The sequence below is a fragment of the Triticum aestivum genome, chromosome 4D (genome assembly GCF_018294505.1).
Source record: "Triticum aestivum cultivar Chinese Spring chromosome 4D, IWGSC CS RefSeq v2.1, whole genome shotgun sequence".
In the NCBI taxonomy this organism is placed as follows: domain Eukaryota; kingdom Viridiplantae; phylum Streptophyta; class Magnoliopsida; order Poales; family Poaceae; genus Triticum; species Triticum aestivum.
Genome location: NC_057805.1, coordinates 305,329,431 through 305,341,012, shown reverse-complemented (window position 1 = coordinate 305,341,012; position 11,582 = coordinate 305,329,431). Strand labels below are relative to the sequence as shown.

At 45.0% G+C, this 11,582-nt stretch overlaps 1 protein-coding gene across 1 annotated transcript; it reads right to left on the bottom strand.

Moving 5' to 3' along the window:
• Positions 1 to 5,771: 5,771 nt before the first annotated feature.
• On the bottom strand, positions 5,772 to 6,659 carry LOC123099937 (uncharacterized). Its single transcript, XM_044521953.1, has one exon. It carries the CDS (start codon positions 6,479 to 6,481, stop codon positions 5,825 to 5,827), a length of 657 nt encoding a protein of 218 aa, XP_044377888.1. The 5' UTR covers positions 6,482 to 6,659; the 3' UTR covers positions 5,772 to 5,824.
• Between the last annotated feature and the right edge of the window lie 4,923 nt (positions 6,660 to 11,582).

Below are 11,582 nucleotides of genomic sequence, written 5' to 3'. Positions count from 1 at the left end.
CCCTCCTGGACAATCTCCATGCCGTTTCCAACTATAGCGTCCACACGCATGTACTCCCGCCCAACTCACATCATGTCGGTTTATATTTCATGCGGTAACAATGATACATCGGTTAGGAGTACATCCACTAGAAAATCAGGTGGTTCGTCTTGCCAATTCAAGGTTTGCGAAAACCTCCGATCTACTAGTTAACAAGTTTGCCGCCATATTGGCCTCCCTAGGGCAATGATAACAACTAACATAATTAAAATTACGACATAATAAAGTGTAGTCCTCGAAGATTGTTGCTGCTGGTCCTAACGAGTGCCACCATCTTGCATCACCTGAATTACCTCCATGCAATCAGCTTGGACCACTATGTTATTGCATCCAATATCACTTGCCAAGATAAGGCCATCTCGAAGACCTCGGGCTTCCGCCAATGCAGCGTCATCAACAAAGGGAATATGGCTGCAAGACATCGCCAAAAAATATCCATTATAGTCGCGAAGAATAGCACCCAAAGCTCCAGTACCTTAGTCATCGTTGAATGTAGCCACCACGTGTGTGTGATGCTCTCGCAGTCCGCCATACAGAGGGGGCATTGAGAATTGTGGCCATGTGCCTATTGGTCAGAACACTGTAGCAAGGTATTGCACCCAATAAACTTCTCCAGACATGGATCTTGATCTTAGCCAGAACATGCAATTTCCAAACAACACTCCAAATTGGGCTAGTACTTGAGGCTTCAATAGAGTTTGTCCTTCTCAATTTTCGTCCAGGTTGGTGTTCCCATTCCGCATGGTAGGACGATCTCACCGAGAAATCCCCTCCTATTTGACACTGTGCATTAGAATGTTGGGGAAAAACACAATGGAACGCTGGTTTCTAACGTTTTTCAAAGAAAAACTTTCCTTTTCGGGATTGCTCCCGATTCCTTTAATTTTTAATTTTCCTTTTTCCATACTTTCTAGGTTCATGAATATTTTCTAAAGTTGGAATTTTCAAAATTTGTAGCTAACCTTAGGAAATGAACATTTTTTTCAATTTTGTGAATTTTCAAAACATGAACAATTTCAGATATATAGAATATATGTACAAAATGAGAAGGAGAAATGAAAAAATATTAAAATTAAATAAATAAAAGCAAAAAATTGGAACCCGGCAAAGGAAAAATGATGGCAGATAAATGAACAAACCTACAGAAGAAAAGCAAAAGAGCACACTCGAAAATATCAAAAACAAACAAAAGGCTATTGAAAAAAGATACGAGAAACATTGCTTGCCCAACCACCGTATTGGATTTGGCCCATGACTCCAGGCCCTGTGTGAAACCCTGACACTTTGAACCAATGAGCGTCAAATAGGAGGGATTCACCTCGCCACACACCCACAAGGATCACGAGGTTAGAGAACATGCTCAGCTCCATAAATGGCGTTGGCCTTAACGTGTCTTCTATCTGAGTCACAACATCAAGCTACAAGCGATATATAGCACTCGCCAACGGGTGATCCACCTGTGCCGGCCTAGTCATGGATTTCTAGCGATTTTTCTAGTTGGTTTCTACATGCAGTTTTCTACCAGTTTTACATGATTTTTTGGTCCGGTCTTCTCTGATTTTCTCATTTTATTTTTATTTTCTAACAAATTAAAATTAGAAAATGTCACATTTGTCACTGAAATTGGAAGAAAGTGCTTACTCATTTTAAATGATGTATTTAAAATTATTCATCCTTCATTTCAGAATGTTCAACATTATTTGAGAAATATTTATAGTTTGTTTAAAAATATTCAACATGTACCAAAAAGTCAAGCATGCATTCAAAAAATGTTTGCATGTATTTCGTAATGCTTAATGTGTATTTAGATAATTTTCGACATGTATCAAAAAGTAAAAACAGATGAAAACAAAAAAATAAGAAGAAGAAAAAAGAACAAAAATCAAGAAAACGCAAAGAAAAATGTAGAAAGCCGGATACTTATGCTATTGTGGAAAACCAATTCCCGTGGAAAACGACCAAACCCGGATCCGAAAATAACTGAATCGATAGTAAACAAAGTACTCCGAAAACCAAACGCAACAGTGGGCTGGCTTAGTTTAGCTCGCTTCCGTGGCAATATATATTGCACTAAGAGATGTGCACGTGCTTTTCATCGGGATAAACATGTCCCTAGCGAGCCATTTGTGTTTCCCTTTCTTCTCTTCGTCACAGTGCCGATGGCGGCGACGTTGTTCACCTCTTCACAACGAACGTGATTAATACCATTGCAATTATCTCGATCATTACACAGCAAGCTACCTTCATGACCTTCTCCCTGCACCACCTTGTATTTTCATGGGCTCATCATGATGGTGGCAGCCACCCTAATCTCATTTACACATGGTGTATGCATCATCCACACTCCTGCCCCCTAGTCTAAAATTCACTCACGTTGCCTCTCCTCCTCGCCAATGAAGACCCTTCCCTACCCTTACACGTACTTACTTGTAGTAATGGTGGGAATCACCAGCATCTCACCTGCATCAAGTGCATGCCCCCCCCACACACACACAAATGAATGCATAAAGAGCGATGTTGTAATTAAAGAAAAACTAAGCCGACATGATGGATGACTGGATTATGTGTATCAACACTTGAAGGCACTGAACGACATACCTTGGGTGGAAGGGAGTCCTGGCAAAAACGGTGGAATGGTGAGATATGATGCTTCAGATGGGAAACGTTTTGCACAGGAACTCACAGTTGAGCTTGGCTTTTGGTCAAGGGATTCAAAACCTTTTTATGTGCCTTTGGTGTGTGGAATTAGCCAAGGAGTCTGTGTAGGGCACCCCATTGGAGCATGCTCGAGGAGAGTTCGTGTCCAAGTCGAGATAGGCGTCAACGATGGTGGTGGCATGGAGGAAGGAGGTGATAAGGGGTTGTCAGGAAGGCGGTGGTAAGAGGAGATCGGGTCGGCCTAATGCCTGGTGGCTAGTGCACATGCTTGGTGTGGAGGACAACCTAGGCTTAGAGCTAATTTTGGGATACTTCATGATCTCTAGTTCTTGTAGGAAATTTTGTACAAAAGCAAAAGTCGATAGGGGCTATGATGGATGTCCTCGTGAATGAACTTGCTTTTTGCATGCCAAATTGGCCTTATAATTGGCCAAAAGGTTATGTACATCACCATTAAGTCCTTGATAATTTGGTTGCTAACTTTTTTAGAATGTTTTATTTTTGGGAATGATCTCAATTGCTAGTGGTCACTAACCAAATTTAGTTAAGATTGTTTAGGCTATCAAAGTTAGTTAGATGATGACCTCTAAAAACATATTTCACTAATTCTACCGAATTTACCTCAACAGGTCCATCCTCCCACCACTCATCTCACTCAGCCTAGGGCGCGACATAGCGAACTATCACATGAAGGTCAGCGCAAGATGGGCCGGCCTAGGCGCGCGGGAGCCATAACCTCACTTTTTCACATTTTTTGTGTTTGTTTTTTGCTTTCTTTTTCTACTTTTGTCTATACTTCAAAAATATTTGGAATAAACATATTAAAAAACAATTTACATATAACATTAAAAAAAGCATTTGAAAAATGTTAAATATGTATATAGCAAATGTTTCTCATATATATAAAAAATTATACAATGTGTGTGAAAAAATTAATCCTGTATTTCAGAAAATTTAATCAAGAATTTGAGAAACTGTTCAATAAGTATTCAGAAAAATTAAGCAAGCATTTAAAAATGTTAAATGTATCGAGGAAAAAAAGTTGACCATATATTAAAAATATTGTTAACCTTGTATTCGAAAAATGTTAATCAAGCATTTGAAAAATGATTACTATGTGTAGAAAAAAAGTTGTCAATATATTAAAAAATGTTAATCAAGTATTTGAAGAAAGTGTTATATGTGTACAAAAAATATTGATCATGTATTAAAAAAATGTTAAACTTGTATTTGAAAGATGTTACATGTGTATCAGAAAAATTGTATTTGATATATACTCCCTCCAATATATATTACTTGTCTTATATTTGTGTAGAGACGGATGTATTTAGACATGTTTTAGTGTTACATACATTCATATCTAGAAAAATATAAGGCAAATAATACGGATCGGAGGGAGTACCAAAAATGTATGTGTTTGGAGAAAAGATAGACATAAAAAATCTTAACCATGTATTTTAAAATGTTAAACATGTATATGAAAAAATATTTTTGATGTATAAAAAAATGTTGAATGTGTACGAAAAATGTTAAGACATACTGAACAAAACAGAAACAGGTGAAAATCAACAAAGAAACAAAGAAAAACTAAAAAAAATAAAAACCAAAAAAAGAGAAACTGAAGAAATGAATGTAAAAGAATGAAACAAAGAAAACCGAAAAAGAAACAAATAACATAAAGAAAACCGATGAAAATCAAGAAAGAAACAAAGAAAAGCAAAAGAACCATTAAAAGCAGCGAAAGAAAGAAATAAAAAAATGAAAAACCGATGGAAATTGAGAAAAAATGAAAAAAAGCGACGAAAAAACAAAGAAAGCAGAAAAATTAAAAAGAACCGTAACAAAGAAATCTGGTGGGAAAAATATAAAAAAGCAGAGAAGAAAAGAAAAAAAATTGAAAACAGCGAAGCAATCGCTCATGAGTGAGCTTCGGGTGCCAGTAATCGAAAGAAAGATGGGCCGGCTGGGTCAGACAAGAGAACCTAGCGGAAATCAATGAGGAGTAGTCTTTTTCAAAGATCACTATTATTTCTTTAGTTTGTGACAAGTGATACGTTGAATGTGTATCATTTGTCACAACTTGAATGTTTTTTCTTTTTAGTTCTAAATTCGTTTATTCAAAATATTTTATCTTTTAAACTGTGCGTCCAAATCTTAAACTGTTTTCACCGTTTGATTCCTCGCATCGAGATCTTCAAAACTAAATCCCATGTTGGTAGGTTTTAACGAAAAAAAAATCACGAAAAACCATGCCTCTCGTGAAAGGAAAAAATAAATAAATAACGTGTTTTTTTTTGTTTCCGAGAGGCATGACCGTGCCTCTCACGAAAGCAAAGCCGCCCCTCTCGCAAAAATAAAACCGTGCCTCTCACGGAAGGAAAAAAAAGAAGAGAAAACGTGTTTTTTCGTTTCCAAGAGACACAGATGTGTCTATCATGGAAGCAAAACCGTGCCTCTCACAGAAGCAAAACCGTGGGAGCTTGTCATTTCGGATAATTCAAGCTTTTCTTCTTTCTTAAAGTTCTTGTGTAAGTCAAGAGTCAAGTCCTCGTCATGCATTATCTAATCTCGGGAAGGGAAAAGAAGAAGAAAATATATTTTTTGTTCGGAAGAGGCACGGTCATGCCTCTTGCGAAAGCAAATTCGTGCTTCATGCCGAATCAAAATCATGCCTCTCGTGAAAGAAGAAAAAAGTTTTTCCATGAAAAGTAAAATAAAAAATCATTTTTTGTCTAAAAGCTAAGTAAGACCGATGAAAAACGAAAAAGCCGAGAAAACCCAGAAAATAAACAGTCTAAAAAGCCGAAAACACGTGAAATAAATAAATAAATAAATTAGAGAAAACATCCAAAGCGTGACACGTGACGGCGGATGACAACGCGTGAAGTGATGTGCTCTCAGCCCATCCAAAATTATCGTTGGGAGACTCCCGAAGAAACGCTCGTCAACGAGTTGCTCCCGAAGCTACCGTCTCAAATGAGACATAGCTCTCGAGCTCAGCTCAGGCCATTGCACGTCGCCATCCAGACATCCATTACGATATTTTTTTTCAGGGAAGGCCATCATAGCGTAAACTGTAAAATTAAGTGTTTTGTGTTACGAACTTACAACACGATGTGGTAACGAGTTACACTAGTAAAGCAGCCGACATGGAAACTGGTCCCACGTCCTGGTTAGTGTTTCCGCCGTTCTCACCCCCGGCGGCGGAGGAGAATAAGTCCTTGCACAGATCGCCGTAGAACCGGCAGACCAGATCGACGAACACCGGCGACTTGAGCCGCTCCCAGCACTGTAGGAGTTCCTCCACGTCCTGCAGGTCCCGCGCTTTGCCTTCCTCCGTCAAAATCCCCATCAGGCAGCTCTCAAAACTCTGGCATGCCTCCTCTTTGTCCTCTCCAATTCGCGTGGTCGTCCTCGACCGCAGCCGCGCCACCATCTTCACATACGCAGGCGTCTCTGGCGACGGCACCGGCACCTCTGGCACCGCCGCAGCAACTACCCTGCGCGCGGTATGGCTCTCTGTCGAGGTTGCCGGCGTGGAAGACGGAGGGATTAACGGCCAGAACACCGCGCGGACCGAGCGGAAGCTTCGGCCGGCACGGCGCCGGTGGCGGGGGCTCATCTTGGCGGTGGACTTGCGGAGATTGCGGAACCGGAAGGCCCTGATAGAGAGGGCGGCGGAGGCCGGGATGCGGAAGAGCCGCGCGAGGGCTCGCTTGCATGGCGTCAGAAGGCGGCGCGTCATGCAGGAGGGACGATGAGACGATCGAGACGAGGTTGTCATCGTGGGGAAGACGCGGAGTTTACACGGGCTGATCTGTTGGTTTGTTGCGTTACCTCACACGGGCTGCCACAAAAGATGTAGAATGAGACATCGATGGAAGCCATTTCATAAAAGAGAGGCTCTGGCTGTTTGGTTGCTCGACTGTTGCATGGTTGTGGCATACACGTACTTTCAGTCTTTAGTGGGGTGGCAGTACTATGATCGTGCGTCGCACTAAGCATAGGTGAGGTGTTATATAAAGCTTCTTTCCGCTACCGGCATATATAGTTCGAACATTTACCTTCTTGCAACTGATGAGACTCGACTGGCTGCCGGAAATTGACTGCGCCAGCCCGCGCATCTTCTCTGCCTGTATCAAAAGTGGTAATACAGACATTTTCAGTATTTTTTAAGATGGGTGATAATGATAAACAAATTTGGCGGTGAATGGTAATATGATCGGAGATTCTCTTTCCTCCAACGCCTCCCGCGGCAGCCGGGAGGTAACCCTAGTCTGCCGCCACCAGGTTCCCCGCCCCTCCTCCCTAGCCGCGGCCACAGGACTCAGGTGGGCAAAGCTCGACTGGAGCCGGCGGCAGCGGGGCTTCCTCGTCCCCTCGCGTGCAGGGGCCGGCGTGTAGGTGTAGTGGCGGGCGCCTGTGCGACGGTTGTGGCATAGGCCGCGTGGTGGGTAGTGGAGCGCCCGGAGGTGGTTGTGGCGGTAGTGGGGCCTCGGCGAAATCTGACAGGTAGCTGCCTCTCTAACGAGGGTCATGGGCAGCACAGGTCGGCCTCTGCTGCGACGATGATTGCATGGTGGGGGCTCCGAAGTAGTAGTCCTTGCTCGTGGTGGCTCGGTCTAGCGGCCTCAGCTGGCTGCGGCAGGCCAGGGGCGTGGTTGCAGCGGTCGTCGATGTGGTCATGGTGGCTCGGGCGGTGGCGGTTGACAGCGTGGTGTGCATGGTAGTGGTTCCTCCCTTCTCTTGGGTCCACGTCGGTGGCGCCCGCTGCTTGCGCGACGGAGATGACCTGGACTTGGGGTCCGTGCTCGGGCAGATCTGATTAGGGCCCGAGGCGGGTTAGAGTTTTCACTCCGGGTAGGTGATGGTGGGCTCAGTCCGGGTTGTGCCCGCGAATATGTGACCCCTCTCCCCGCGGGTGTTGTGGTCGTTAGTGGTTTGTGAAGCTGCAAAGGAAGGTGCTTGGATCTTGAACTTTCTGAATGTTCTTGGTATTTTTCCAGCAATGGTAAAACCACTGGACCTTTATTGTAATAGTTTTGGTTCCATCGCACAAGTCAAGGAGCCGAGGAACCACCACAAGACCAAACACATAGATTGAAAATATCACCTCATGCAGAAGATCGTAAAAGAGTGGTGATATAGAGTTATGCAAAATTCACATGGATGGAAATGTTGCGGAACCGTTCACTAAGTCGCTTCCACAACCCAAGCATGAGGGGCACGTCAGAGCTATGGGAATTAAATGTCTATTTGATTGACTCTAGTGTAAGTGAGAGACTATTGGAGATATGCCCTAGTGGAAATCATGTATGATGCTTCTTCCTATGTGTTTGTGAATAAAGATAGTTCTTGGACATTATCAATGATGTGTATCAGCAAGCACATGACTTGTTTGTGGGACTAGGCATTATATGATGACTGCCTTAAAAAGTCCCTAGTCGAAAGGGTTGTCTGCACGCACAGCCGACTAGACTAGCATATGACACGGTGGATGGCTTGGTCTCATTGGCCATGGAGAATTGGATGCTATCCGGATAGTATGGACTCACAAAGATCTGGTCGGATTCGACATACGATCCAGATAAGGTCCAAGTTGTACAGACCCGACTATGATATGCGGCGATAGGTCATATGTGAGTCCCTAGTACAACATACATTCTATGTCCTAACACCTGAGCTGGCGCATGTACTCGGGATGGTGACAGACCTGCTTTGGCCAACCAAACGCTACTCCATAACTGGGTAGTTATAAATGTAGATTTTCGACTTGTCCAGACCCATGCTACGAGACATGGTCGAGCAAGATGGGATTTGCCCCTCCAATCAGGAGAGATATACTCTGGGGCCCTCGTGTGATTCAACCTGGATAAGCATGGCCATGCGACAAGGATTATGAGATAATCCGGTTCGTTGTCGGCATCACTAGAACGAGAAATAGGTCGGGCTAGTACAAAGATGACCGACTCGCCTTGAGCCCGACAACATATATCGTGTGGCAAAGAGAATAGAAGTGTGACATGTTGTACAGGTAAGCCAACCGGCTTCATTGTCTACTTGGTGGTCGTCACGCCTTGCTAGATGCCGCTACCAACCGAGCAAGTCGGAGGTGATCCAACCTGCGACCAAGATGACTTGAACCTAAGGGGTCGCGCACTTAAGTGAAGGAACCTGTAAGGCTGGATCCGACTCCACGAGTCAGATGTGATCCCACTCGGACTAGGATCCATGCCGAACAAACTTTGGGCTTTAGAATCCATGCAAGGCCCAAGTGTTGAGCCCGGGACGGATGCCTATATATAGTGGAGGTGCGACATACCGTTTCAGTTGATTGCTGTGGCGTCTCCACTAGGGCCTTGCATGTGTTGCAACTAGCCACCTCCACTCGCTGTCGGCTGTTTGATGGAACTAGCAGATGGAACTAGCAGTCCGCCGCACGGTGTTCCTCCTGCACGTGCGGATACCGTTAGAGGCGGTATACTTGTGCCGCTCCGTCGAACCTGTTCATGCGATCCGATCGGCTACCTGGGAGATCGAGGCGGAGACGACTCCGGAGACGCGCTGCCCCAAATCTACTTCTGCTGCACGGCATTGCACGTCTAGTGGTAACGATCCGTGATCCATCTCTTGTAGTGTGTTCCTGGATGTTCTGTGGGTAGAAATTTTTAATTTGTAGTCGACCCGCCCTGCCGTAGAATCCTACAGTCTGAACAGAGCACCCAACCATTGGGTTTGCTTGTTTGTGTTGTCTGAGTCATTTCAATATTTTTTAAGGGGTGGTAATAAATAAAAATTTATAAGAATATAGATAAATTAAAAGGAGTGCATGTTTTTCTCATATTTGGTAATTGTCAATTAGGTATGTATTTGGCCATCTCCATCATTGGGCGCTAGTGGATGGCGCCAGGTAATTGTCAACCAGTGAAGTCTGTTTTTAACCCTGAGATTGTAGACCACGACGGAAATAAACCTTCACCTCTAAATCCCTGAAGTTGGTACCCTGACCTCATCGATCCCGATCAATTATAACCCTAAACCGCCCCTAGACCTGTTTGGAAGGACAATCCTGTCCGGGATCCCTTGTTTGTCTCACTGACCACACGGGCCTACCTGCCATATACTCCTTCCTCGATCTCTTTCCCCTCCCTGTCTCTTACCGATCACATAGCCAGCTCCCGAAACGAGCTCGTGCGAACCGCTCGTCTGCGTGCGACAACAGAAGCGACGGGGATGTGGCCATCTACGATGCTCCCGACCTTGCACATGCCGTCGGTGGAGGCCAAGGCGAATGCCGCACGTTTCGATCGGCTTCATGGACGGCCTCCATCGCCAAGACGTTGTTGCTGTTAGGAACTTAGGATTCTAGATCGATTAATGATAGTAGATAGACATATGTTCAAAACTAGAGTTGCTCGGAAGCAAACATACAGGTTGATTGATTTCTCTAGGAGTAGTCCGTCAGAGTGCATGCCGCGCTGAGCACGCGATGGCCACGCAGTGCACGCTCACCACCCCTATTCCAATTTCTTTCTCTCTCTGCGTGCACTAACCCCTGTAGTTAAGCCGCTCTTTGCGTGTTGTACGCGCGTGCCGTGCACGCCAACCCGCACCCCAGCTGCTAGCCACCTGAGCTGCAACCCCGTCCGTCGGTCCATGGCTTTGGCTCGGTGTGGGTGCGCCTTAGAATGCCGATTGTTGTAGATGACGGTCCTGTGCCATGCGCGAGTCAGGACGACGCGGTGGTGGGGGAGGCACGTAGGAACCGAGCACGGCTAGTCAGCGAATCCTCCCGGTGGCCGCGGTCACGCACTGGCGTTGTCTCATGGGCACTTGCACCTCGGCGTCCACGGGAGGGTCCGGCATCTTCCTTTCATCGCGCGCGCACGCCTTGAGCCACCGGAGCACGTGGACGCAGGGAGCCGCCACCTCGCACCGTACGGCGGCGGGCGGCCGCAATCGCAATGCGTAAGTGACCCTCCTAGGCGCGTCGCCGCGCCGCCTCCGCCTCGAGGCCCATCATCCTGGCCCTTCCCTCAAGCACCAACTTGCCCCGCCTCAGTGAGAGTAGCGACTGATCCCGGCCTGGATCTTCTTTTTCCCGGTGCAGCAAACGGATCTAAGGTCCAAATTGATCGGGATCAGCAAGTTGAGGGTACCAATTTCATCTTACCTAATTGTAGTTCTACCTCAGGGTTTAAAACAGAGGTCACTCTTTGGTAGTTGTAGTTTCGATCCCATAGTCAGGAAATCTTTATCTTTATCTTACCTATATTATGGGACGGAGGGAGTATTAAAGGATGAATTGTTTCTCCACTATTTTTTGTCCATTAGTGTTTTTGTACGCCGTCCTCCTTTTGTCGGTCGTTTGCACTTTCGTACGTTGTGGTTTTTTTTGACACACCGCCCATTTGTGTGTACGTTGCTTCCAAAAGATAAATTGTGCTAGATGGGAATCGAACCCGGGTTGGCGAGATATAGGCCCGCACGCGTTAACCAACCAATTTAGCACCTGTTGCCTGAAAGAAAAGCGGACAGTTCTCTTTTGTAATCGCTCATCGGTCGTGTCCTACGTGTTGGGTTTCAATAAGGAAAGATTGAGAGGATTTGTGATTTCGAACAACGTGGCCCAGAGATAATAAGGAAAGAAAAAACGTGAGAAAAAGAGATAAGGAAGGAAGAGAATGAGGTAATTAAAGGTGGCTAATTGAATGGGATTCCCGAGAGAGATACATGATGCATATAATTATGATTGGTTAATTAATGGTGGGCTAATAAAACAGATTAAGGTAATTAACGGTGGGCTAATTGAGTGGGATTCCCAAGAGACGAGACATCATACTGCATATAATTATGATTGGCTAATTAATGTTGGGCTAATTAAA